Raw genomic sequence first — 25,696 nt, 5'->3', positions numbered from 1 at the left:
CATGTTCCTTGGTACATGTTCTCAACATCTTAATTCTAGAGGTTTTCTTAAAAAAACATCCATTTTGGCCAACAACATCATAATTTGCTCTTATTTGCTCCTCTTTGATGAGAACAAGCGTGGAATCCCAATGCAATCATCACACACATGGACCATTTGGAGCTCTGAGCATGTTATCAGCATCCTGAGTGGTGGGTGTGCCCATGTCTGAGATTCAGCTGTGAGCTCCATGCTTGTGCTTGCCAGGGTGGGAAAACTCCACGCACCAATTAGCTCTGGAAATCCTGATTCTGTTGGCAGGGTGCAGATGATCCTGGGCAGCAGTTGGGCTCTAAGCCCGCACAAAGAACTTTTTATATGGCTTTAATTCTGCAGAGAAGTTTTTATTCACTAGAGATTCTGCAGAGAAATGATTATGCATCACTGGCTTGGTGGAGCAGAATTTTAACTTACAGCTCAGGCACTCCTTCACTGATTACTTTTAACATGAAATAGAAACACAAGCCTGTGATTTATTGGTGAAATATTTAAGATAGATTGTTAAATTATTTAAATAACAGAGTTTAAAGCAGGCAAGATAAAATAAAACAAAACAAAAAAGGCAGTTCATCCAAATAAAAGCTCAGTTTTCCTGAATTTGAAAACTGCACATTTAGACCCACTAGTTATCTGAAAAAAATGTTTTCACTTTTATTACCCTCACAAAAAAAAAAAAAAAAAAAAACCAAAAAAAAAAAACTAACCTAATTTTGAATCTTTTTTCATTTGATCCCTGCAGACTCTGTTTCATCTGCAGTGCCAGTAATTGTTGCAGCCTCCATAATTTCCTACCATTCATCTAGCACGTATTTGGGCACTCACCCACACTGCTTGCAGTTTTCCTCTGTCTACAAATGCTACTGGAGAGGTTTTTTGACTTACTCTTGGTAAACCAGGTGAGCACTGCTCCAGTCTTCTTGCCTGGGACATCACCCCATCTTGTCTTGCCCTTAGAGGTGATCTTCCATCCTACCTCAAAAACGTTTGTTTGCATCTGCTACATTTGTCTTTGCCCAATTGCCCTCTGGCATCTGTATGACATTGCCGCAAAGTGAAATTTGGGATATCTTCTCAAAGGAGGGGACAGAGGTCATACTTGTGGTCTTCAAAGACTCCAAGTCTACAATAACAGTGTAGATTTGTAGCAGTGTGAATAAAGTGTGAATAAGCATGAAGATATTTTGTGGACCCTTCTCATTCATTTAATAGAATCATAGAACAATTTGGGTTGGAAGGGACCTTAAAATCATCTGGTTTCAACCTCCTGCCACAGGCAGGGACACCTTCCACACCTTCCACTGGGGTTGCTCACAGCCCCATCCAACCTGGCCTTGAACACTTCCCGGGAGGGAGCCTGCACAATTTTTCTAATTTTTTCCCCCTAATTTTGAGATAAAATATATGGGACTTGCTGCATCCTATGGAGCAGTTAATGTTTTCAGTTTCTGTCTGTGTAAGATTCTCCAAATTTGAGAAAGCTTGCTCACTTCCTGAGCTATGTCTGTTCTGAACATCAGATCAGTGTGACACATGAAAAGCAAAGGTGATTAGGCTTTGACATGTCTTCAGTAAAAACTCATGGGAAGTGTTCATCAAGACCCATAGATAGCTTTGAAAATTTCAGTCCTTTCTCTTCATCTACTCACATTTCAGCACAAAAAAAGAAATATTTTTCAAGTCTGACCTCCTCTAGCAAGCCCTTCGTCTTGGGCTGTGCATCTGAGAAGAAAACTTTCAAGGTCTGATTCTTTTAAATGTGGCAGCTGAAAAAAAGATAATTAGGACAGACAAATCCAAACAGTACTTTTGCAAATGGTATTTTTTTTTTCCCCGTGTATGTCTATATTATACTTTTCCACCTGCCTTCAAAAGGAAGCTGATAAAAAGGATTTGCTTGGCCTTTTTGTTGCCAAAGGGGGAAGGGTGCCATTTTTGTGTAGTGCTGCGAGACAGATTCTGCAAGTGAAACTACCCCAGCAGGGGCAATCCTGCCCGGAGGGGACAACTCCAGGGACTGAAGCAGATTTTCTTTTTTTTTTCCTTTGCTCTCCTTTGTGGATTTGTTGTGCTGTGGGACCAGGTCTTTTATGGCATGTTAGGAGTGGGGTTTATGGAGCAATCAACTCCATCAGCAGTAGTGGCAATCACATAATGCTTTGGTCTTTTGTAATAGATTTTGTGTGTATGAGCTGAAAGTATGGCCAGGAGGGAAGGGGATGTGAAATGTTGTCTTTTTTTTTTTTTTTCTGTCCTTTTTTTTTTTTTTTTAAGTTGGAAAGAGTCTGTCTGAGTTCCTTTATGCTTTTCAGGCTCAGGGATGAGAGAGAGCGTGCGTACGTGTGCGCGTCTGTGCCCATACAGTCGCTCAAGTGGGAAAAAACCCCGTTTGCAGTTCACACAGGAGGAATTTCTGATGGAGACAACAGTGCTAAGCAGAAAGGCACATCCTGATCTCTAGCAAGTGAGGGGCACGCTGGCGGACACACGCACACAACACATACTCTCCAGGCGCTCTGCATAATACGTGCAAAGCGCTGCCCTTTAATGAACGTAACCTATGGTGGCTGGGATGCAGCCGGCCAGACCTCACCATTAATAAACTGGGAACATTCTTCTCCTTTTTAGTCCCTTTCAATGCCAGCCCTGCGTTTTGATCTCCCTTGAATGCTGCTCCCCCTCATTTGGGGCTCCAATTCTGAGAAGATTTGGCGCATTGTTTGAGGTCGCAGGATGTCGGATTGATTTCGGAGCTTTTGTATTGACTCCGGGCTCCTGAATGAAGCTGTCATGTGTGTCTGTGGTTGGCTAGCAGGCTGTCCGGCTGCAAGCTGTGCCTTCCTTTGTTGTTTAGGCCTCATTGAGCTGAGGGAAGAGGCTCATTTCAGGGTGATTTACCACCACCCAAACACCAGCTGTCTGTTGTACTGCTGCTTGCCTCCACCTTGGATTCAGTTCTTGTTTCCCTTCCTTTCCCCCCTTCTCTCCCACTCTACCACTGTAGGCACTTGGGTTCTGGTTCTTCAAAATGTGTGGATCACCCTGACAGAACAGCAAAAAAAGCATAACAAACACTGAATGTGTTGTTCTTCCTAATGGTATTTATGCAGCCAGGGGGATTTTTAGAGTTTGCTGTTGCAGTGCTATACACAGGATCAAAGAATGACATGCCCTGTTGGAAGGGACTCACAAAGATCATCGAGTCCAAGTCCTGGCCCTGCACAGGACAGCCCCAAGGATCACACTGTGTGCTTAAGAACCTTGTCCAAATGCTTTTTGGACTCTGGCAGAGTCCTTCTCTGCCAGAGGCCTTGAGGCCTTGAGGCCTTCTCTGGGTTGGTTCCAGTGCCCGACCACCCTCTGAGTGGTTGTGCCAACTCCCTAGGGAAAAGACTGCTTCCAGTATTTTCAATTGCCGTTGCTCAAAAGAGAGAAAGTCTAATGGAAACCAAGCAGGTTAGAGCCCAGCTGGACCTGTCAGCTTCTGCAAGGTGCATGGCACAGTGCTAAGCCAAGCCCACCTCTGGGGCTGAGCTTTCCAGCCACAGGCTTGGAAGACAGGATCCTACTGTCAGTGCCAGCCAGCAGCTCCAGAGCAGAGAGCCTGGCAGCTCTCTGGAGGCCGGCTGGTGCCATGTGCCTCGTGTCTGACTCCTTTAAGCGGGGCTGGCAGCTCCACACGGGATGGCTCTGGGCAACGCCGCCGTGATTTGTGCGTGCCCTGCGCCTCCCCTGGAGCTGCTGGCGTGAAACGAGTTGTGACCGACCCTCATTTGACTTCTGGGTGATGCAGTTCAGTTTTTCTCAACCACAGGCTGTTAAAACTGGCAACTGCTCAGCTCCTGTCACCCGTGCAGCTGAGATAATTAAGCCTGTTACTATTATTACGGAGGTTTTTTTTTTATTTTTCTGCAAACTTTGGCCAACTGCTGGAGCCCATGGTGCAAGGAGGTGGGTGAGGCCAGCCAGATTCACTGTAAGAGGTGGATAATGGGACATATGTCAAGGAGCCTTCTTGCTCTTTTGCCTTGGGAAGGGTGATGTCTGGCAGTGGATGTGAGTCAGCAGAAGGCAAAGCAATCTTCTCTGTTGGAAAACCTTGTGCCTACCTGCTTCTTAACAATAGCACCTCATGTTATCAAAAAGCCAGGAAACATAGAAATTATTGTCAATGAATTAAGACCAAACATCTATACCCAGTCAGATGAGGCTCCAGTCTTTTTGGTATTCTCTCTTTCCCCTGTGAGCATCAAGCACTGCCGGATGAAGAAAGGAGGGAAATATTGGGAGGCAACAACCACAGCAGGATAGCCCCAGCAAGGTGTTTTAATTTCTTAATGAACTCCTTGGGCACTAAAAACTGTAAAACAACATACAGATAAACAAACAAAAACTCCCTAACCCTTAGCACCCTGTAGGGCTCTGTTTCAGATCGCTGAATAAAAGCTGAAGTTGCACATGCATGTTTAATGTAACACAAGGCGTGTGCTGTGGAAAAGCATGCTTTCCTCTAATCTGGTTCCAGACAGAAGCATCCAAACAGAAGCCCCTTTCCCTATCCCCACTGAACTGCTTGGTGTATGTGAGGAAACCCCTGAATGACAAGGCCTCCATCTGCTCTGGAACAGAGTTGCGACTGGCTGCAAATGTTGTCCATATGCTTTTTTTTTTTTTTCCCTTTTGCCTTTCAACTTAGCTGCCTAATGTTAGACACCTATCTGCAAATTAATCATCTGCTCAAAAGGAGTTCTCTTAAAATAAGGTGGAGGTAGTAGCTCGTTCATCCAGAGCACATTAAGAGAAGTGCGTCTGCAGCTGGAAACGGAGGTGGGATTATTTATCCAGTGTATTGCTTTCATTTGGGTTTTTTTAGGGAATTGAAGAGCCACTTCATTCTTGTAGTCAGAGGAAAAGAAAAAAGCTCTCAGGTTTTGGGTTCATATTTTCCTTGTACTCTTGATTTTCCATGGGGGTATGGGCAACATCTTGTAATTTCTCTCTGTGAAATAAAACTGGTGATACTTCTGTTTGGGCAGGAGAACATGGCCATGATTTGCCATGAGCTCAGGTGGCATTAGACCCATAGAAGAGTATAAAAGTGGGAATTTTTTTCCCCTGGCTTGTGGTTAAAGAAGGGTTGGATTATTTTATTTGACATAACAACTTTGCAGTGGACAGTGGGACAAGCTGAGCACCAATGAGACATATGAGGATATAGTTTCCTTACCACAAGTGTATGTTTATGCTATAGCCATCCCAAGGCATCCAGTGGCCTTTTGTGACATGTGTGAGTCTTTCCCAGTTCTTTTCATAGCTCCAACTTGTCTCATATGCTGAGGGGTGTCTAGAAGATACTCTGTGGTTAGACAAAGGGGTCTCTCCCCTCTCAGTTTCCTGTCTCTAACACAGCATTTTAATACACTTGCTTTAACTTACAGTTTAAGCACTTCTTTCTGAGGAAAAAAAAATACTTTAATAGATTACAGACCAGTTGTTGAAGGATTGTAGTAATGGGGCAAGAGTGAAACACCTTTGACAGATGGGAGTCACAGGCAGAGGAGGCCAGTTGGAAGTAGTCCCCTGAAAACCTCAGAGTCTGCCAGTTTGTAATCAGCAGCCCAAACATGAGACATTTTGGGTAGTTATCAGATTAGGTATCAGTACAACCTTTTCCATGTCGTAGTTTTTTCCCAGCTTCTGTTTTGGAAAGAGAGAAAAAGATATTTTCTGCACATTATCTGACCTTGCTGAGATTTGTGAGATGCTGAGCTCACCAAGTAAGAGATCTCTCCACACCTGGCAGGTTGCAGACTCTCCCAAGGTGACCAAAAGTTTATCTGCCTGTTTTTAATTCCTGCCACCAAGGGTCATCTCTCTGCTATGCCCTGACATTGAGCAATGGCTGCAATTCCTTTTAATTGTGCCCTTTCCCTTCCTCATCATTTAGGGCAGAGCACTTCCGCTTGGCTAAATTCACTGACTGTGTTGGGATCTTCTCTTCTATATAAATTAATCCAGCTGAAATCTCATGACTGTTCATGGCTGCACACGAGCAGATTCTCCCTCTGTTCCCCAGCCAAGAGTGTTTATTTTTCAGCTGTGGACAGCAAAAGTCTGGAAGTAGGCAATGTCTTTGTGTGCATGCCTATGGAAAAAACAAGTAATTGTGATACATTTGTGGGGACTTCACTGGCTCTTCTTGACTCCATGCAGTTTAAATTCAAGCAGCATTTTGACATCTGGAATCTCAGCTCCTTTCTGCCACGGTGATTTATCAAGATGTCCAGGTTTGATAAGCAACAAAAATACTTTGGTGAAGAACCAAAGTGACAAATAATCCCCAGAAAAGAACTGTTAACATGAGGAACCTTGCTGCTTGGATCATATTCAGTCAGTCTGATGGGTTTTCAACAAAAAAAAAGGTGTCTGAGGTCAGCTTCTCTCTCAGACTGTTGGTTACATGTAAAAGGAGACTGAGTGGACTCTGTTTCTTTGCAAATCTCTGTTTGTTTGATCATCAATCCCTGGAAGTATCCAAGACCAGATTAGACAGAGCTTGGAGCAGCCTGGTCAAGGGGAATATGTCCCTGCCCATGGCAGGGGGTGGAGCAGGGTGATCTCTAAGGTCCCTTTCAAGCCAAACATTCTATGAGTCTATGTCACAGACATTGCAGAGTTGCACCAGCAGTGTCAGGTGAGAGTGTGCTCTTGAATTCCTGGCATGGGTTTACCAGGGGTGATGTGGACCCATTGTTCTACTGGGAGCAAATCTCTCCTGAGGACTTTATTTCACCAAATCTGGGCACATTAGAAGCAAGTAGGCATTACTTTGGTAAAGGTGAACAGAAGAAGTAGTGTATGAGCTTTTCCTCAAGTCATTGCTGTTTGGTATTGGGGTGAGTATGCTAGACATGTTCCTGTTCATGCAAGTGTATGAGAACCATGGGTTAAAATAACATTTATTTCTTTTCAGCTTTGCTTTATCGCTGTCATTTTCCACACACCTTGCCTTCCTTCTGCCTCTGTGTGACTTACCTAATGTTGGGATATTATCCTTTGGGGAAGTCTTCTTGGCAGATTGGCAGTTCCCCCTCATGAAAGTGAACTTCCCAGCAGCACAGGAAGAGTCCACAGGCTGCCCTTTCTTCCCCTGCTCCTGATCACAAATACCTCTTGGTCTTCAGTGGTTCAGAGTGTGCTGATGTTTTTCCTTCCTTATCTCTTATAGGGAAAAGTCATTGGAGATTCAAAACTGCTTATGAGTTGTGGTTGCAGAAAAGGGAAAAATTCTCAAGTGAAAGACTCAGATCAGGTCAGTCTATATGTACCTTAACTGGTGAAATCTGAGAATGTCTTAACGCCTGGTGGATTTGATCTGCGTTGTTGCATATCAGAATTCCTGGACACAAACAGAGTCCTTGGCATGATTGACAATGGTACAACATTAATGTTTTTGTGTTTGTTACTTGTAGAAAAACCCTCAAGCAAGGTTGGGGATTCATTGCACTAGGAGATGTTAATTCCCTAGCCTGGCTTATTCCCATCTGGTTTATTTATTCATGAATTCTGTTTCTTTATAAGAATCCACTCCAGGCAATGCCTCTCTTAAAGAATATTGCTTTTCCTTGCTGGCTAAATGCATGCAACCTTTGGTCTCCTACTGTAGCTGCCTGGATGGGTGGTAGTTCATTGCATGCTTTTGTTCTGAAGTGACACCATCACAAGGACATTCTTTATTGGAGTTCCTCATGACATTTGTTCACAAACCAATGGCCAGGTTTCAATATTCATTACTTGGAATGAATGGCCCCTTATTCTAAAATTGGTCAAATTGACATTGGTGGGACCACTGGTAGGGTTCAGTAATTGCAAGTGAGATGGACTGTGCTTGGAATAACAGCCAGCTGGTGGTCTCTTCCTTCCCCCTACCACTTGGCACTCATTCAGACTAGCCAAGTTCATCCCTGACAATCTTTTTTTAGTCCTTATGGCCTTCTGTCTTTGTAGCTGAAGATGAGTTTGAATCTGGAGATCATTTTTTCCAAAGATGAAATAAAATTTGGTTTGAGCATAAACATTTTATAAAATCAGGTCACCCAGTGTTAAATGTGGCAGAGTGAAGCAACTGGTCTCAATTACCAAATAACTTTGCTCTCTAATGTTTCTTGAGGACAGCCTGTGACTGGGTTTAGACCTGGGGCAGATTCAAACTGTGTCCATGAAGCTCCAGAAACTCCTGATAGTTTCCTGAAAGGAAAAGAGATGAATTCTCAGGAAGAAAAGTGTTTTTCACCTTCAACAGGCATGTTCATCAACTTTAATTAACAATAGTGTCTCAAAGCCTTGTCTTGTTAATGTTTGAGATTTGAGATATCCATCAATATACCTATTCTGCAGTATTCCCTGTTGTCAGGACTGTTGGTCACACTTACAAATTCTTTTTAGAATTAAGTCTTTTATTGATTTCCTTTGTTTTGCTTTGGTGCTTTTATTAGAATTTTCAAGTTAACAAATTAATTGTCATGAGCTGTATCATCAGTTTACCGTCAAGACAAGAATTCATATTACCTTTCTTTAAAAGACTAGCTTCCCATTCTCTCAAATGCAAGCTTAATATTCTCACTTTGAGGTTCTAACACATCAGGGGGAAATTAATTTAGAAATAAGCACTCTTACTAATCTTAGTCTATTGTATTTTGATGTATATGGGCTGAATTACTTTAAGGGGACCAGAACACCGTTAAAGCTCTGGTAGCATTGATTAGAAATAAATTTGGAAGATTTTGATTACAGAGAGGTTTTACAAATCACTATCTTTAGCAAACTCTGGGTAGTAGACCTCAAACTCACAAATGGCCATATTTTAATTAGAGTGTAGGCAACAGAGGGGAAAAAATATCCCATTCTCTTTGATGGTTTCTGGAACAGTGATAAAATATTTTTTGCATTCAGTTACTTCCTGAAATCTAATTTTTGATGCCTGATGATGTGTTGACCATATCAGTACCTCTTTACTTGCTGTATCAATATAAACTGTTGGGCAAGTGCTCACTTCAGAGGCTGCAAAGCTCATTCTTCATGCTCCTGGCAGGGCCCTGTCTATGTTTCAGGGCATAGGAGATAGATGGGAAGGAAACTAGTACAGGAGGGTGGGTGGCAGTGTGGAACATTTGTCTGTGAATGCAGGACCTCACTCAGCTTATAAATTATCCCCTGGGCCTTGTAGATAAACACAGACTTCTATGGTGACATGGGCTGGGAAAGGCAAACACTTGCTGATGATTGTAGGCTAATCCTCCAGGACACTAATTGCCAGAAAACCAAGGAAGCATTTTTTTAGGAGCAGCTTGTTTCACTTTGTGAAGGGGAAAAACAGTGCTCTGGATTTAGTTTTGTTTGTAGAGCTCTACCCCTGCCTCCTGCACCTTGTCTCAGATTTTAAGGATTTACCTTCATTATTGTTATTGGTGTTGGGACCTTTTTATTTGTTTTTATCCCCTACATTGCTTTGTGTTTCACTCTGGTGCCTCCGTAAAGTTTTGTGAAAATGCAACTTAGTTTTCATTTGCATGAATGTATGCATAAATACGTATGTGGTTTTTATACCATTAGCTATTTAAAGGCTTGGTTTTAAAGTCACCAACTACTTTTCAGCTGAAATTTTTGTGAGAGGTAATGTTTAGCAAGGAGCTGATTTTTCTTTCATTACTTCAAATGAATTTGGAAACTGGCAAAAAAAAATCCTAAACACACTGCCCTAGCTGAACCAAATCATAACCTCATTGCCAAGGATTTAATTTACCAACACTTCTTACTCCAGCCTGGGGAAGAGGAGACATAGGGGAGAGCTCCTTGTGGCTGAAACTTCTTTGTGAGGGGAAGAGGAGGGGCAGACAATGATCTCTCCACTCTTGTGAGCAGACAGGAGTTGAGAAAACAGCATGAAGCTGAATCAGAGGAGATTTAGGTTGGATATCAGGGAAAGGCTCCTCCGCTGAGGGTGCTGGCACTGCCCAGGCTCCCCAGGGATGGGCACAGCCCCGAGGCTGCCAGAGCTCCAGGAGGGTTCGGACACCACTGTCAGGGATGCACAGGGTGGGATTGTTGGGATGTCTGTGCAGGGCTGGGAATTGCACTTGATGATCTTGATTCAACTCAGAACATTCTGTGATTCTGCGATTCTCCAAGATGCCTCTAAAAGCAATGGCTCTTCTTGACCTGCGCCCTGCTTCCCTGAGTTTGGCAAGGACACCGGCTATCTGCATGGTATTTTCCATGTTGCAAGTCACCAGTGTGTAAAACCTGGGCCTGTCAAGGGCAGAAGTCCAAATGGGCTTAGACGGGGCTGGGGTTTCACAACAGGCACAAGGAACCCAACCTTCCTGTTGGATTTGCCCCAGCCCAGGATAGGGACTGGAGGTCTGTGTTGTGGCCTCCCAGTCCAAATCAAACCCTGCATGATGACGTGGTAGGGTAAACAGTGCAATATAAATCCCACCAAAGCTTTGAAAACCTCAAAGGGAATAGAGCTGAGTGCACTGAAGAGCTAGAGTAGCATCCCCCATGGATGGTCTCGAGGAAGCTTTGGGTCAGTGAAGCAAGATGATGGAAAGGTGTCCCCAGATAAGGTCACCTCTTGCAAGCAAAACCCCCATATCCTTGTCTGCCTTTGGCACCATTGCTTGTTGTTTGTGTGCTTTGTGGGAGTAAAATTTATCCATGCTCTGAGGCCCAGAACCAAGTCTCTGCACCACAAGCATTCTGCTGTAATTGTAAGGCTCATATATGCCCTTTGGAGTGCTTATTAGATTCCCATTAGCTTATGCTTCCCCATAATGCTATAAAGTTATAATGTTCCTTATTATTTGAGATGCATTGTTGTTTAAGAATGACAGTCCTGGAGTAGGATTTCCTTGTGCCAAGTAGCATACTAGCATAAAGAAGGAAAGATGTTTCCCAGGGAGCAATTTCATTTGTGTGCTTTCTGAGGAAAACAAAAATGTAATTTAAGAACAGGAGGGAAATGTGTGGGTGGGCAAATAATGTGCATATTAGAGTTATGCATACGGTTAAGAGCCAGAAGTAGCAGAGTGCACCATATCCTCAGCACGTGCAACTTTCCCTTCTGAGGGTTTAGTTTTGTTTGCTTTCCATTGCTTCTCCCAAAAGGTGGGTGACTCATCAGTGTTTAACTGCTTTTATACTTTGATTTGCAGTTATTGTTGTAGGGCTTTTTTCCCTTTTTTCCCCCCCTCTTTGCTTAATTTTTCTGGTGGTTCCTGCGAGATCAAGTGTTACTGACAAGTCAGATCCCCTTTTCCTTCCCTGTGTTTGGTCCTGGTTTTAATATGACAAACATGTGCCTCCTCTGGAAATGGTATCCATGCTGCAGAGTAATTATTTAGTGAATGGTGGATCCAGTTCATGTTGGCAAGGATCAGATTAATCATTATTAATCATGACCCCTCCGACAGTAACCTCATCCTTTGCCTAAGTGCTGCTCTTTATTAAGAAGTAAAAGCTATTAGAGAATGGCTGAGCCACTGCTTTCGTTGCACCAGCACAGGGCTCAGGATTTCTGGCAGGAGGCAGAGGAGCTCAGTTCAAAGCTAAAAATAGATGCACATGGCCCATGTTCCAGAAATGAAATAGGCAGCTTCCCCTGTGGGCTGCTTCGGCCTCATCCGAGTGTCCTCCTTTCCCCTGAAGCCTCACGAGATTTTGACTCTTTCCAAAGGCTGAACTCAGTGTTAGGGATTAAATAATCTCTCTCTCAGACTTTTTCTGTTTATCTGCTAATTTGTTTTTCTTTTCAAACCAAAGTAGATTTCAGTATAATCTAATGCATCTGCAGTCCTTGCAAGGATAGGATTTTAAGATCCATTTTAAGATCCTGGTTGCAGCAGGATTCTACAGCTGGTGAGACTAACCAAGAGTTTAGCTCCCTGGGACTTGAGTGGTACCAAGCAGAGCCTAAACCAAGCACTCTTTCTAAGGATTTCTGGATTCCTTGAAGAAAACGCTGCACTGTTGAGGTGAGGCATGTGGTGATGTTCATCTCGTGCAAAACAGTTGTGAGAAGTCAAAGTTCTCTCTCTAAGTCACTGGACTGGGGTTTGCAGAATTGTATATATACATATATATATGTCAGAACAGAGCTTTCAGTCACCAGAGGTCTGCTGAGAGCAAACAGTAATTTAATTCATAATTATTCTGGTAGTAGCTTAATTCGTAATTATTTCCCTAGCACTTTCAGGTTCTTTTTAAAAGGGTAAGGCTGTGCTATCCATTGATGTTGTCATTGTTTCAGCAAAAGCACAATGACTTAAGTTCTGGACTGAAACCAATCTCCACAACCTTCTCACCCCACAAAGTCCACCTTAATTACTTTTTAAAATGTTTTCACTGGCTGTCTGGAATTCCAGGGCAAAATCCTTTAGGACAGAAAAGGAAAGAAAAACATCTTTTGTATCCATCTAGCTCTTCATTACCTGTCTGGTAGCAGTAGAAAATTGGAGCAAACCTGCCACGTTATTTTGATCTTTGCCAAAATTGTTGTGGGAATAACACTGTTTAATGGCTGAAGGAATTTATAGAAGAATAAAAGTAACAGCAAAGATGAAGGGACCAATACAAATTGTCTGGTAAGCTGCTGTGAAATTTTACATGTTCAGGGCTAACTGATAATTTCCCATCTTAAAAAAACAGGGTAGGAGGTTGTAGGGGAGGAGGGTGAAAAATGTGTAAAATAAGCCCTCCTCTTTAAATAGCTAACTGTCCTGGGCTGAATTGTGTCAGGGCTAAGTTCCTTTGGCAGCCAGCACTGCTATATCTGCCGAGGGCATGGCAGAGGACTGAGACCAAATTTTGGAGAATCTGCCTTAGCCTTGCTGGCTCTCCCTTGCATTTCTTCCACTTGTTAGCAAGAAATGCACCGAGGCATGAAATGAAGGAGTGCAAAGGCTCCTGTACTTAATCTCAGCAAATCTGGATCACACCCCCTCAGTTAATGTTTCTCTCAGCTAAAAGAAATAAGAGTAATAAAAATAAGTGAAAGCATTGGCTAACTTGGAATTACACGGGTGGAATGAAGCAGGAGAAGAGAGTTGTAGGAGTGAGTGTATGCTGTCCTCCATCTCCTGTGCCCACATTTATGGCAGAGTTTGAATCTCTGCTTGGAAAAAATCATTGGATTCTGCACAGGTTATAAAGACCTAAAACAAGAAGTAAAATTTAAAGAGAGACTGTTAAATGTCTGTGGTATCTGGGCAGTAAAGAGCTCTTAAAAATACTTTGCTGGTATAGTAAAGCTGGGTAGAAGATCATACAAAGAACTTGGAACTGTAGGAAAGTGTTCCAGTTACTGAGAACTCATAGAAGTGTTATATATAGCACCACTGATAAACACATCCCTTTTGGATCTGGTGCCTATTAAAAGCAACCCTTACACCTCTGTCATTACGCTTATCTAACCAATTAAATTTTTAGTGTTCAAAATACTCATGTAATACTTGTGCATCTTGTTCTTCCTGCCATGACAGAGTGTTTCACCTTCCCATGATTCAGGTTTTGTATTTAGCCAGATGGATCACCTTCACTTATCCATTCACTTGCTGCTGGTGGTGCTCTAAAGGGAAAGAAGTTTCACTTGGTGAACCTAAATGCTGCAGAAAATTTAATATTGGAAATATTTTATAAAAGCTGGAATCCTCTCAGTGGGATCTGGCTGGGGACTGGAGGTGTTTGAACAACAGATGCCCCAGATGCCTTTTCTCAGGACCTCCCAATTTCATCCAGCAGCTGTGTCCAGGTAATTGCTGGGTCTGCTGCTGAGCATCTGAATTCCTGGTGTCTGGGAAAGTTTCTTAGTTTCATTCATCTGTTGGGAATGGAAGCTGGATGGATTAGTCCCCATTCTTTGGATTCATGTAAGTCTTGGAGTGATAGTATTATGAAAGAAATTTCCTAAATGTAAACTCTGAACAAAAGAGATTGAAGTTATGGGTGTCCTCTGCAAGTTCAACTGTGGTAGGTTTGTCTTGCAGTGGGTTACACCTCCTTTCACACAATGCCATTTGTAAGCTGACATTTCTAATGACCTTTCATAATCACCTATTTCCTTTCCTCGCTCATTTTATGAATAGTCTTGTACTCACTTCAAGAGTTTTCCGCCTTATGGTCTCCTCTTACTGTTCATATTAATTTCAGAGTGGGTTGGGCTTCCTGTAAAGTGCAGCACAGTGTAGACCGAAGTTCAATAGAACCTTTCCTTTCTACCGGAAAAGGGAGACCAAAAAACTCATAGTGTCCTTTCTCTTTGTTGCAGCAAAGGCTTCAGAAGTGCAGTCAGCAAATTGCCTTTTTTCTTTTTCTTTTGAGGCACTTCTGAATGTGAGCATTAACACAATGCCCTGCCCCAGTTCAAGACGTAAAGATTGGGGCTCTGACCTTCTCTAGTGAGTGATGATCCCATTGCACTTTCCCTCCTGAGCTGGAGCTGGTGATGATGTTTTGTCCAGGCTCTTATTCAGGATATGCTTTCAGCCAACTTTTCTTGACCCTCTGCCTTCAGTGGGACATGTAATTCTGGACTTCCTGCTCTAAATTGCTGTGGACTGCCACCTTGCATTGTGGGTCCTTTGTTCCACCTTGGAGGTAGGTTCATTTTGGTGCTGGATGAAGGGAAGCCATACTATTTCTAAAATCAATTTGAGAGCCCTCTGAATGAAAGGTGTTGCTAACATGAAAATTGTTACCAATTGTCATCCCTGGCCTCAAATGCTGAATTTGAAAGGGTCATTTATACTCCTCAAAGGCAAACACCATGTTAAATGAGAGCTAGAGCAGCTGAAGAAAATGCTGTGTTGTGGAACTTAGGCTTTAAAATATTAATTAATAACTGTTTTGTTGTTCTCACTGATCTCTCTGCATGGATGGAGAGGGAAAGAGTGATCCCATACTCTTTGCCTTAGCAGCTTACCTGCTGTCAGGAGACTCAGCCAAGGCAAGAACAACATGCAGATGGATGAGAAAAAGGCCTGGGTGAAGATTTGGACATGTCCATTTGATAATTATATAAGAAGGACTATTTTCCTTATTATACTCTGATATTCTGGCTGCCTCTCATGGAATCAGAATCATGGAATGTTAAGGGGTTGGAATGGATCTTAGAGACCATCTACTCCCAACCCCTCCCTCCATGGGCAGGGTCACCTTCCAGCAGACCAGGCTGCTCAAGGTCTTATCCAGCCTGGCTTTGAGAACTGACAGGGTTGGGGCATCCACAACCTCCCTAGGCAATCTGTGCCAGTGTCTCACAGCAAAAAATTTCTTCCTGATATCTAAATTTATTGTTTTCCAACTTGTGCCCTTTACTCCTTGTCCTATCACTGCAGTTCCTGCAGAAGACCCCCTGTCCAACCTCCCTCTGACCTCCTCACATACTGGAATGCTGCTGTGAGGTCTCCACACAACTTTCCCTTCTCGAGGCTGTGCAGCTCCACCTCTGCTGCCTTTCCCCCTCTGCCCTGTTACCATTTCCCCTCAGCAGATGCCAGCATGTGAAGACACCACGGCAGGGTCAGCCCCAGTCAGCCGCCTTTCAGATGGCAGATGCCACGTGAACTCAGATCCCATCCCCTCTGAGGCTGGTACAAAGGGAGCAGCCCTCTCAGAGCTGCTGAGAGCTGCTAGGGAGGTGCAAGGGCTTTGTGGAGGGTGGCAGATGGAGAGCAGGACCTGCCTTGTTGGTTGGAGTGTGGTGCTGGAAGCTTTGTGGAGCTCTTCACGCCTGTCTCAGGCAGCATGGGTGCAAAATGCAAGCCCAGCAGAACGGTGGCAGGTTGCACCCTCCTTTCACTGACATCCTACCAGAGCTAATGTCAAGACGATGAAATTCAGGTCCTGTATTTCAGCAGGTCATCTGTCTGGAATTGTACCCAATATGTTTGCTCTGCATTCAGCAAATATTTGGTTCTGACAGTGGTTATGGATAGAAAATGTATTCATTTAAATTTTCCATCAGCTCCAGCTCTTGGGGAGCTTGTTCTGCTGTTGGGTTGACCATGGTGAGAGGAACATTTTGAATTGCTCCATCTAAATAGGCCTTTGTTCCTTATGTCCTTTTACTCCCTACTATATCCCACTTCATGGCTTTCTTGCTCTTGCACATGAATCTGGCTTGACAGTAGATGTGTGTGTGCCTTGGGTTTTAAGTCTCCTTTTATAGGCCAAATCAGTTTTTAAAACATTACCACCTGGAAACCACTCGGAAAGCTCTGTCAAATAGAACTGTAACCAAAATTTTCTTTGTAGAAGAAGAAAAAAAAATCCCTCGTGCAGGGGAGAAATCATTCAAGCTGTAGTTTGAAAGTCTTTAAAGCAGGTGGAAAAAGAGGAGGTTCAGTGCCTATGGAGCTGGCTCACCCTTCAGAGATGCTCAGTCTGTCACTGAGGTTTCCCACACAACCAATGGTGATTTAATTCCTGGAAAACTTCAGCTCTCTTATAAAGAAAGCAGTGAAAGCAGCACTGATATCCTTCATGTTAAAGGCTGGGGAGTACTTGGATATTGGCATGGGGTAGGGATTGCCTGAGGTAGGTTAACTCTAGCTTGCAATGTAGTACAGCTCCTACTAGCCTCATGACAGAGGGATGTTTTATTCTTTTCCTTTTTATGTTGTATCTTAAAAAGAAACAGACAAAATTGTGATCTAAAGTAGCTGGAAAAGAAAAAAATAAACCCAACCCAAAAAGCCATATGATTCGCTGCAGGAATAAATCCCCTTGGCAACTGGTCCCAGCCTGGAGAATATATTCACAGCTGGGTTATAAGCCCTCAGAACCAGCCAACATAACCTTAACTAACACAACATTACTAAGGCATTGCTGTAATAGGATCATTCTGCTGTGGCTCCTGGGCATGTTTTAAGTGTCATCAATTTAGTCTACAACTGGAGGCTGTTAAGTGCAAAACCATTTTAGCAACTGCATCTTACATGCAGGAATGATTGAATATTAATGGCTTTTCTTTTGTTGAGGAAAAACACAGAGAGGAAAGTGAAAATCCACAGGAAACCTCACTGTCTGTCCTTGAGTAGTGAAGTTCATTTTTGGAAGACAGCAGGATCAATCTAGCAGCTGAGTATTGGAGTGGGAGGCCAGGAAATTGACTCTCATTCTCCAGCACTGATCTCCTGTGCAAGCTCAGCCAAGTTATTTCACCTCAGTTTTCCTTCTCAGCCTTATCTCTCCAAGGAGGTGAATTATTTGACAGAGCAGTTATTTCACTCCCTTTTTGGAACCAGTTAGACTCCACCTGCACAACACTGAGAGCAAACAGGAAAAAGCTATGAGGGATGCAGCCCGGTGTTTTGTCCCACCAAAGATGCCCATCTTGGTTACTTTGGTAGTAGAGGTTAAGCACTTTAAAAAGAGCTCAAAATGTTTTGCAACTGAGTGGGAGATGTGTTTGCCGCACCTCAAATCTGGGGTCAGAATAGATGATAAAATTAACTTTGCCAACCCTATGTGCTCTTCAGTACTCTCTGAGCTGCTCCATCTTTTACCATGTCATGTGTTGGGCAGGGGAAAACAAAAGGATGTTGATACATGTGTTGTCTGTAGTGTTGTGGGGCAAGACTTGCGTGAGTATCCTGAGGCTGCCTGAACGTCTTTGTGAACAAGATGACACGGAGGTGGTAACCACTTTCCACAAACTTTGCGTTACCTGGTGCAGCAAGGTTGGAGCTGTTGCAGGATTTTTGCAGGACACTCCTGTGGCTGGACTTTGGGTGACTGACTGAATGAGCTGTTGTCAAGGCACCCTGCACTGACACTGTTGGGAATAAAGGCTCTGAGAGTTGAACACTGGCTATCCTCATAAAGAAGTTAATTGAAATCTCTCAACACCCTCTCAGCAGATCAGTGGTTGTGCTTAAAAAACAAGGGAATGAATGAATATCATAATACCTGATGCAAAAGCTTTTGTGTTCTCTTTTTATCATTATCAAATCATGCTGAAGAGGCTGCAAGGTGAAGAAACTCTCAAGCTGCATTTTCAAGAAGCTGTTAGGATGAAGACAGGGCATTTCAAAATCAATACTGAAGCCTGCGATCCAAAGAGCAAAAGGCAGAGTCATTATAAGCTGCTTTGCTTCTCATTTCTAATTCCCCATATTCATAACTTAAGCCCTGTCATTTGGATTTATCCTCTGTGGCCTGCAGTGACACCAGGAAAAGTCCTTCTTTTTAATTCTGTGGCAAAAAAATAGCAACACTGCAGGGTAGGATCATATCCCCCCAGAAGTTTAGGGCTTAAATGTTTCATGTTGGGCACCAGATTTTTTTTTTTTTGCCATCTCCTGCCCCTCCCAATAGTCTCCCTCCTCCTTCCTCTACTGTTGTACATCAATCATCCTCTTTCCTGGAGGCAAGGGTACAAGCAGTGTAATCCCAGGGATACTGATACAGCCGGTCCTGCACATGGCTGTTGCTCTGTCCTTGGAGATGCATCACTAAATCTAATGACAGGATTTTGCTGATGGGAGTTGTTTCAGCTGGGCTGGAGAAAGCAACAGGAGCAAGTAATCTAGGAATCCAGCTTTGCCATTGCTGGGAGCTCTGTTCTATCTCCATCCACTTCTCTTTTTAAAGTGGCTCTCTAAACTTCTCTTTCCTTTATTGCTTCTTAGTTTCTCTTATCTTGGCACTTATAACACCATAAACATTTCCCTCACTGGTAATATTTTTAATTATGACCTGGAAATGAACCTTAGCTCTGACTCAGCCAACCCAACTGAACAATTCATAAAGGTTTGGTGTTGAATTAAGTAATTATTTTTGAATAATTAAGATTCCTGTATAGGTTGTTGTTTGGACAAAATACCACAACCTCAAATGCTGTTCTGTGTAGAGGCCTTCAGAAGGGGTACTGGGGTTTGCTGGGATTTTCTTTGGTTTGGATCTCAGAAATGTGTTTAGAGGAGGTGATGTTACCTCTGGAAAAATCCCAACACGTATATTCAGTAGAAGCTGCCGGACCATGGTTGACTTATGCAAAGTACAGACAGTCAGGGGCAGGTTCTTCCAGCAGCACACTCTTCCTGCCCCTGTGTTTGGTGAACCAGGCTTGAGATCACATCATATTCTGCTGGCAAATTTGGGAATGGCCTTTGGTGGGAGCCCAGCACTTTGTCTCATATGCTAAGCCCTTAATAAACCCCACCACTACTTTTTCTAACTCCCCTCTGGACTTTGTATTACAATGCAGTGAACATAACTCACGTGAGTAAGAGCTTAAGGTCTTTCTCACTTGGGTGGTCCCATTAAAAAGACCAGGTTTGCTGTCTTGGCTCCCGAGCCATTCCAAGCACTATTGCTATTTTTTTTTCCCCCCAGCATTTCTTTTACCTGCATTTTTTTTCTTCTTTTTCCTTTTTGTTTTCCATGCCAAATCTATTAATATGTGTTTGAACCAGTTAACTTTGGAACCAAAATATTAAACTGCATAAGAGGCAGGTTTATAAAATATGCATTGGAGCGGGGAATATAAAATGCCCCCAATTTCATAGCATAAAAAAAAAAAATTTAAAGTGCTGAGTGAAAATTGAGAAGGACCCAACTTAAACCTTTGAAAATCACTGCCAGTTCCTATGTGCTGTATTTATTTTGACTTGGGAGGCTCAATCCAGTCCGGATGAGGTCATTTAGTTGGGAGAACATGTGTCCATGCGGGGCCAGGAGGCAGGGAAGCCTGCAGGATGCTCTGGCTGCAGGATGCAGTGGTGGGAGCAGGGCAGGCTGGACCATCTGTGTGTTGATCCTGGCATCAGAGCACGGCTCTGGGATGGAGGTGTGGTAATGTTCAGGTTGATTTCTTTTTAAGGCAGGCGGGACAGTGTAGCTTTTGTGTCCTCAGCTGTTTGCTGGATGGGGTAAGTAGAGGCAAAGTGTGATATGCTCTAATAACCTGGGGACAGGGGAGTATATTTTGTTAGGGTGCCTTTGGTGACTTCTCCATATGACTTCCTGCTACAAAGAGCCTCTAATTTTGTTTGCCCAGCTCTACCTTTGAGCTTGTCATGTTTAACCCTTGCCCTCTCAGCACCGGCTACCTGCTCAGCACCATTTTACTTTCTCCTCCTCCTGCTCCTTCATCTTCCCTTGCTCCTCTCACCAACCAAGATCAGTATCTAGGCCATTCGTGAATGAGAAATGTCACATTTTTCCTCTGGGAGCTCCATCTCTGCTGCTCAGTGCTCCATCCCAGCAGGTGGGGAATGTCCTGTGTCCTCCCCAAGAAGCCTTGTTTGTCCTGCTGCCCCTCTGCCCTGCCAGCAGCCTGTTTGCCAACACTTTGCACGAGGAAGCTGCCTCTATAAAAATAAACCGTGCTGAAATCTGAGAGAGAAACCACGCCAGCCTCACACTTCATTATTGGTAATGTCAGCCTATTTGATTTCCATTTGCAAACAGTAGCCTGCGTATGTTCTTCACCATGTACCCCATCTCCCTGTGCCTTATTCTGTAAAAATTCAGGTTCCCCATGCGTGTTGCTAAGTCTGCTTTGTGGTTTGCTTGCTCTGGGCCACAGACACCCCTGCTTCACAATTAAAGTGTGGAAAAAGCCTGTTAAGTCACTGATTTAATTGCCTGGTTACTCAGGACTAACACGAGGTTGCCATCTGCAAGAGGCTTGAGCCTCTTCTCCCACCTCCTCTACCTTTATAAGATTTTACTCCTCGCAGCTGGCTTTTATTGCTGATTTACAGCAGAAAAAGGCAGCAGAGACAGACCTGTATTTCCTGTTTTTAACCCCAATGTGCACTGCCATATGGGCATTGCTTGGGAAGGGCTGGATGTGCAGACACCACTCTCCTGCACCTCCAACATTGCCTGGCTGTCTGGGTTGAGGAAGTAGGATCAAACTCTGTTTTCCAGGAGAGGTCTCTATTAAAAAGAAAGAGAAAAAAAAGGGAAATGGTGAAGGGGGAGAAGCAAGACAAACCAGTCTTTATATCAGTAGGATAAGCACTGCATTGCTGCCCTCAAAACCCCAAACCTGAGTTGCAGGTCCCTGTCTCCAGACAGGGATGAGCTCTCAGATGGGTCCAACAAGTGCTGGCAGCAGCAAGGGGCCCCCAGGAAGGCTCAGGGAGGGGGGATGTACCCAGGGCTTGAGCAGGAGATGCCTGTATTGACTTTCACTCGATTTACTGGAGCAATTGAGTTTGTCAGTGAAATGTGAGAGGGGCTCAATCAGCTGTCACACTGAGACACTCCTGTCACTACTGTCAATAGCTTCGAGTTTCTGATCCTTTCTCAGATTAGCTCTGTGCCAGAACATCAAATGAAAAGCTGTTTGGGGCATGGGGAGGGGAGAAACTCTGAGCAGTTATCTAGGAATCAGTTTACAGACTTCAAAGCACTGCCAGGTTTATTCTGCTGGCCTATAGCAATGTGCTGGGATGCTTAATGCATTTGGAGTGTAATGTAGACTCTCCTCTTCAGCCCCGTGTTCACCCATGGACTGGGAGGCAGGAATGGAAGAAAAAGAAGGCCTCCCTCCCAGTGAACCCAAATGGCATGCAAATGGCCTGCCTGCTCTGGAAGGAGTGCTCTTTAGCTTGATGGAATAGGTTGCTTTTCTTACCTTTCATCCTGAAGGACTCCTCTGTGTTTGTCCCAGCACCAAATGGAGACTTTTTCAGGCAGAGCTGGGTTATGTAAAGGCACCACCCCAACAATAAGACAGGAGTGAAAATAACTGGGACAGGTTTGCAAGCAGAAAGAATGAAGAGGGAGGTTTAGCAAACCCATCTGAGCAGTTTTTAGCAGTGTTGGGCCTTGACTATGTACCTTTCTTTATAACATGGCAAAAGCTTTGTAGTCCATCAAGTTCTTCCAAGACCTTTTCCTTGAAGTTTCACTGGTAGGATCTGAGACAGGCTTTACTTTCCATCATAAGTCAATATGAATGAATGAATGAATATGTCTCTTTTTGTAGGAAGAATAGGCCATCAGGAGACTTCTTAAAAAAATACTTCAAGGATTTGAGAATTCTCTTTTCTCTGTTCACACTAAAACAGCTTATGGCAAGGTGAACTCGCCCATTTGCACACAAGCCAAGAGGGTAATGTTAATCCTATTAGAAAAATAATCTACCACCAAAAAATAATAATAGTAGGGGTGGAGAAAGAATCCTTTTTAGGCCAATTCTCTGAGTAATTCCTGTGAATTTACTCTTTTCTTCTTAGGGTTGCAATGTTAAACATTTTGCTATCAATACATGAGGTACAAAGATTACTATTTTCCTTTCACATTCTTAAAGAAATTAAAGAAGAGAAAAGCTACATTCTAATCTTATTGGTAGAGGGTTTTGTCCTGTAGAGAATTCTTCTCTTTTTTGAGAAGAGAAGAATTCAGAGTGAGGCAGTGTCCACAGAGTAGGTTATCCACGTACAGCACCAATCTAGATTATTTTTCTTGAATGTAATTTTAAAATTTCCTTTTTTTCCCTTTTCACTCAAATCCACTGGCAAGTTTCTTTTGACTTCAAAACATAAAAAAATTTCATCTGTTCCTCATTCATGACCACCATTATCCTTCCCATGAAGAAACTGCAACTGCATTCCACTGCTTAATATTTAAGCAACCCTCTGTCCAGAGCAAGTTGTACCTTCTCCTTGAAAAAAATCTCAAAAGTGGCTCAGTTCAGAGTGTGATCTTTAATACCAGAGAGAACCCTGCTTGATTCTCTTGGTTCCATTCATGTGAAAAGGCCGTGGCGAAGTATGCTAAAGGCATTAGAAAAGAAAAGAAAAACAAACCCTCACCGCATTCTCCTTATAGAGTATTTCAAACCGAATGCTGCGTACATACCTTTCCTTGACCTTTTCCTTAGATTAGTGCTATAGGCAGCTGTTGTGCTTGTATTACACATTCCAGTGCAGGGACTGAGTCTCCAACGAGGTAGATGGGGTTTTGGAGTGTGTGTGTGTGTGTGTGTACACGTGTGTGTGTTTGTTACTCAACCTCTTAGCCAAAGGTCTTCCATGTTGGTTTTAGCTCTCTCTGGTTTTTTCAGTTTCCAGGGGAAGGTGTGGCTGTTTGTGCACTTTGTTTATGTTCACAGGATGACAGGAAACCCAAGAGCTTTTAGTGAATTCAGATATACTCTGGAAGAGGTGTGAATCTCCAGCCATTTGGGTTTAAAAGCTTTCATTAAGTCGGAGAATAGAGGAAGAAAATAAACATCTCTCTGCTTTCTAGCTGCAAAGGGATGAAAGGTTCTCAGCCTGTGGGCCCCCAGGATGGATGCCTACAAAGGGAGGAATTGGAGGAGAGATAAAAAAAGGCTAGAATTGAGGGTAAAAAAAAAAATCTTAGAGCTGCTGCTCAAGTTGTATTTGGACTTCATTTTCCTGAGTCCCCATTGAGCAGTTGGCCTTGGTGAAACTTGGTGAAACTATGATGGAGCAGAGGGAGGGCATTGAGCACTGAATGGGCTTCATGGGAGGAGTGATGCCACTAACACAGGCACCAAGGCAGCCCTAACAAAGGCAGCTCTAAGGACTCGGGCTAATTGCATCCACCCCTGCAGAAAGAAAAGGACGCTGCCAGGAGGATGCACTCACCCCTCCGTGCCTGACCTCCCTCGCCTGGAATAGATGGATGCAGTACCTATCCATGGAGCCAGTGACTTTCTCTTCTGGCAATTGGTTGATAATGAATCAACTGTAACAATATGAGTACTGAACAAAGCACAAGAACTTTCATGTATGCCTAAAAACCAACAAGTAAACAAACTAAAAAAATAAAAACCCAGCAAGACAAATGGATAACTTTTCCACAAAATTCTTTCACAACAATGCTTCATCATCACTTGACATCATTGGAACATGTCCATGCAAAAGCCTAAACACATCCCTGGAAGGACATCACTATGACCTGTGATTGTGTCCACCAACAGTTCAACACACAAAGTCTTCAACTCCTCTGATGTCCTAAAATTGCAACTCTCTTGCTGCCTCCCCTACTAATTTGGGTTTTCCCCATGATATTGCTGTTGCTGGAATGATCACAGAATGATTAAGATTGGGCATTACTTTCTGCTCGTGCTGATGCAGCCCACTGTGCAGAGGGAGTCATAGAAATTTAGGTTGGAAAAGATCTCTAAGATCACTGAGCCCACTGTTAATCCAGCACTGGCAACACCACTAACCCCTGTCCTCAAGTGCCACATCTACATAGCTTTTAAATCCCTCCAGGAGCTGGGCAGCCTGTGAGGGCAGGGCAGAAATTTCAGTGAAGAAGTTTTTTCTAATATCTGACCTAAACCTCTCTTGTTGCATCTTGAGGGCAGGGACACGTGTCTGCTCCATGTCACCATAGGAGGGGCTCAGTGTCACCCAGCCTGGTCTGGCCAGCATAACTGGCTGTCATGGAGTGAGAGGGGTTATCAAACTTCCCCTGCCTCTGCCCATCTGTGGCTCCTCGGGGCAGGTACTTCCCTCAGATGGCGTGTTTGTGCAGTGCCTAATTGCAGATGCAAGGGTAATATAAATAATAAGGTTAAAAGTCACTCTTCTTGAGGGGAGGTGAAAAGGGAACGGAAATGGGGCTGCTACTCAGCTTCCTGGCTTTTCCTGGAGTCAAAAAGAGAGTGCAAAGGGTATTGCAGGATATGTCGGAGTATTTAGTCTTGAACCATTTGCCATCCTGTTTTTATTCCCTTGCAGATATATTTCAAAGAAAGTGTTTAGATGGAGCTGATGACCTCTCTTATGGTTGAGGTTGCCTGTCACTTCCTATGATAAGTCCCTCACTTGATTGTTTGGGCTGTGTTTGAGCTGAAGCCTCCCCTACTGCATGCCAGACTCCCACCGAGTTCATTTCAGAGGAGGGGGATTGTCAGTGCACTGCTGAAACCGTGCTGGCTTTTATCATTTGGGAAGAGGATTCCTACTTTTTCATCTTTAAAAATCTCGTTCCAGGTGTGCTGTTGCACACCAGTCCTTTAAAGTGAGGATAAGCTGTGAGATGAAGTGGTCCCACATGCTGGGCACTACCCAGGGTGCTGCCTCCACTCTCAGTTTCCCTGAGAAGCAGTAGCAGTCCAGCTGTCCTTATCCTGGAGAAAAGGATCAGGGTTGCTCATTGCTTATTGCTCTTGACCTGAAAGGAGGTGGTAGTCAGGTGGGGATTGGGTTCTTCTCCCAGAAAACAAGGGCAAAAAAAAATATGTCCTCAAGATGCAACAAGAGAGGTTTAGGTCAGATATTAGAAAAAAATTCTTCACTGAAATTTCTGCCCTGCCCTCACAGGCTGCCCAGCCCCTGGAGGGATTTAAAAGCTATGTAGATGTGGCACTTGAGGACAGGGGTTACTGGTGGCCTTGCCAGTGCTGGATTAACAGTGGGGTCAATGATCTTAGAGATCTTTTCCAACCTAAATGATTCTATGACTCCCTCTGCACAATGGGCTGTGTCAGCATGAGCAGAAAGTGATGCCCAATCTTAATCATTCTGTGATCATTCCAGCAACAGCAATATCATGGGGAAAACCCAAATTAGTAGGGGAGGCAGCAAGAGAGGTGCAATTTTAGGACATCAGAGGAGTTGAAGACTTTGTGTGTTGCACTGTTGGTGGACACAATCAG

General features: G+C 43.6%; 1 protein-coding gene across 3 annotated transcripts in view; it reads left to right on the top strand.

Annotated features, from left to right (window-relative positions):
- Window positions 1-25,696, top strand: part of SETBP1 (SET binding protein 1) — a 270,016-nt gene that overhangs the window by 43,690 nt on the left and 200,630 nt on the right. For 2 of the 3 annotated variants that reach the window (XM_074532770.1, XM_074532769.1), the window contains exon 3: window positions 7,265-7,348. The exons of the other annotated variant lie outside the window; for it this stretch is intronic. In XM_074532770.1, coding sequence (XP_074388871.1) covers window positions 7,265-7,348 — 84 coding nt within the window. The remainder of the gene's footprint in view (window positions 1-7,264; window positions 7,349-25,696) is intronic. 3 annotated transcript variants of the gene reach the window in all.

The sequence above is a fragment of the Zonotrichia albicollis genome, chromosome Z, assembly GCF_047830755.1.
Source record: "Zonotrichia albicollis isolate bZonAlb1 chromosome Z, bZonAlb1.hap1, whole genome shotgun sequence".
NCBI lineage: Eukaryota > Metazoa > Chordata > Aves > Passeriformes > Passerellidae > Zonotrichia > Zonotrichia albicollis.
The sequence above is the reverse complement of the archived record's forward strand: the minus strand, read 5'-3'. Positions and strand labels throughout refer to the sequence as shown.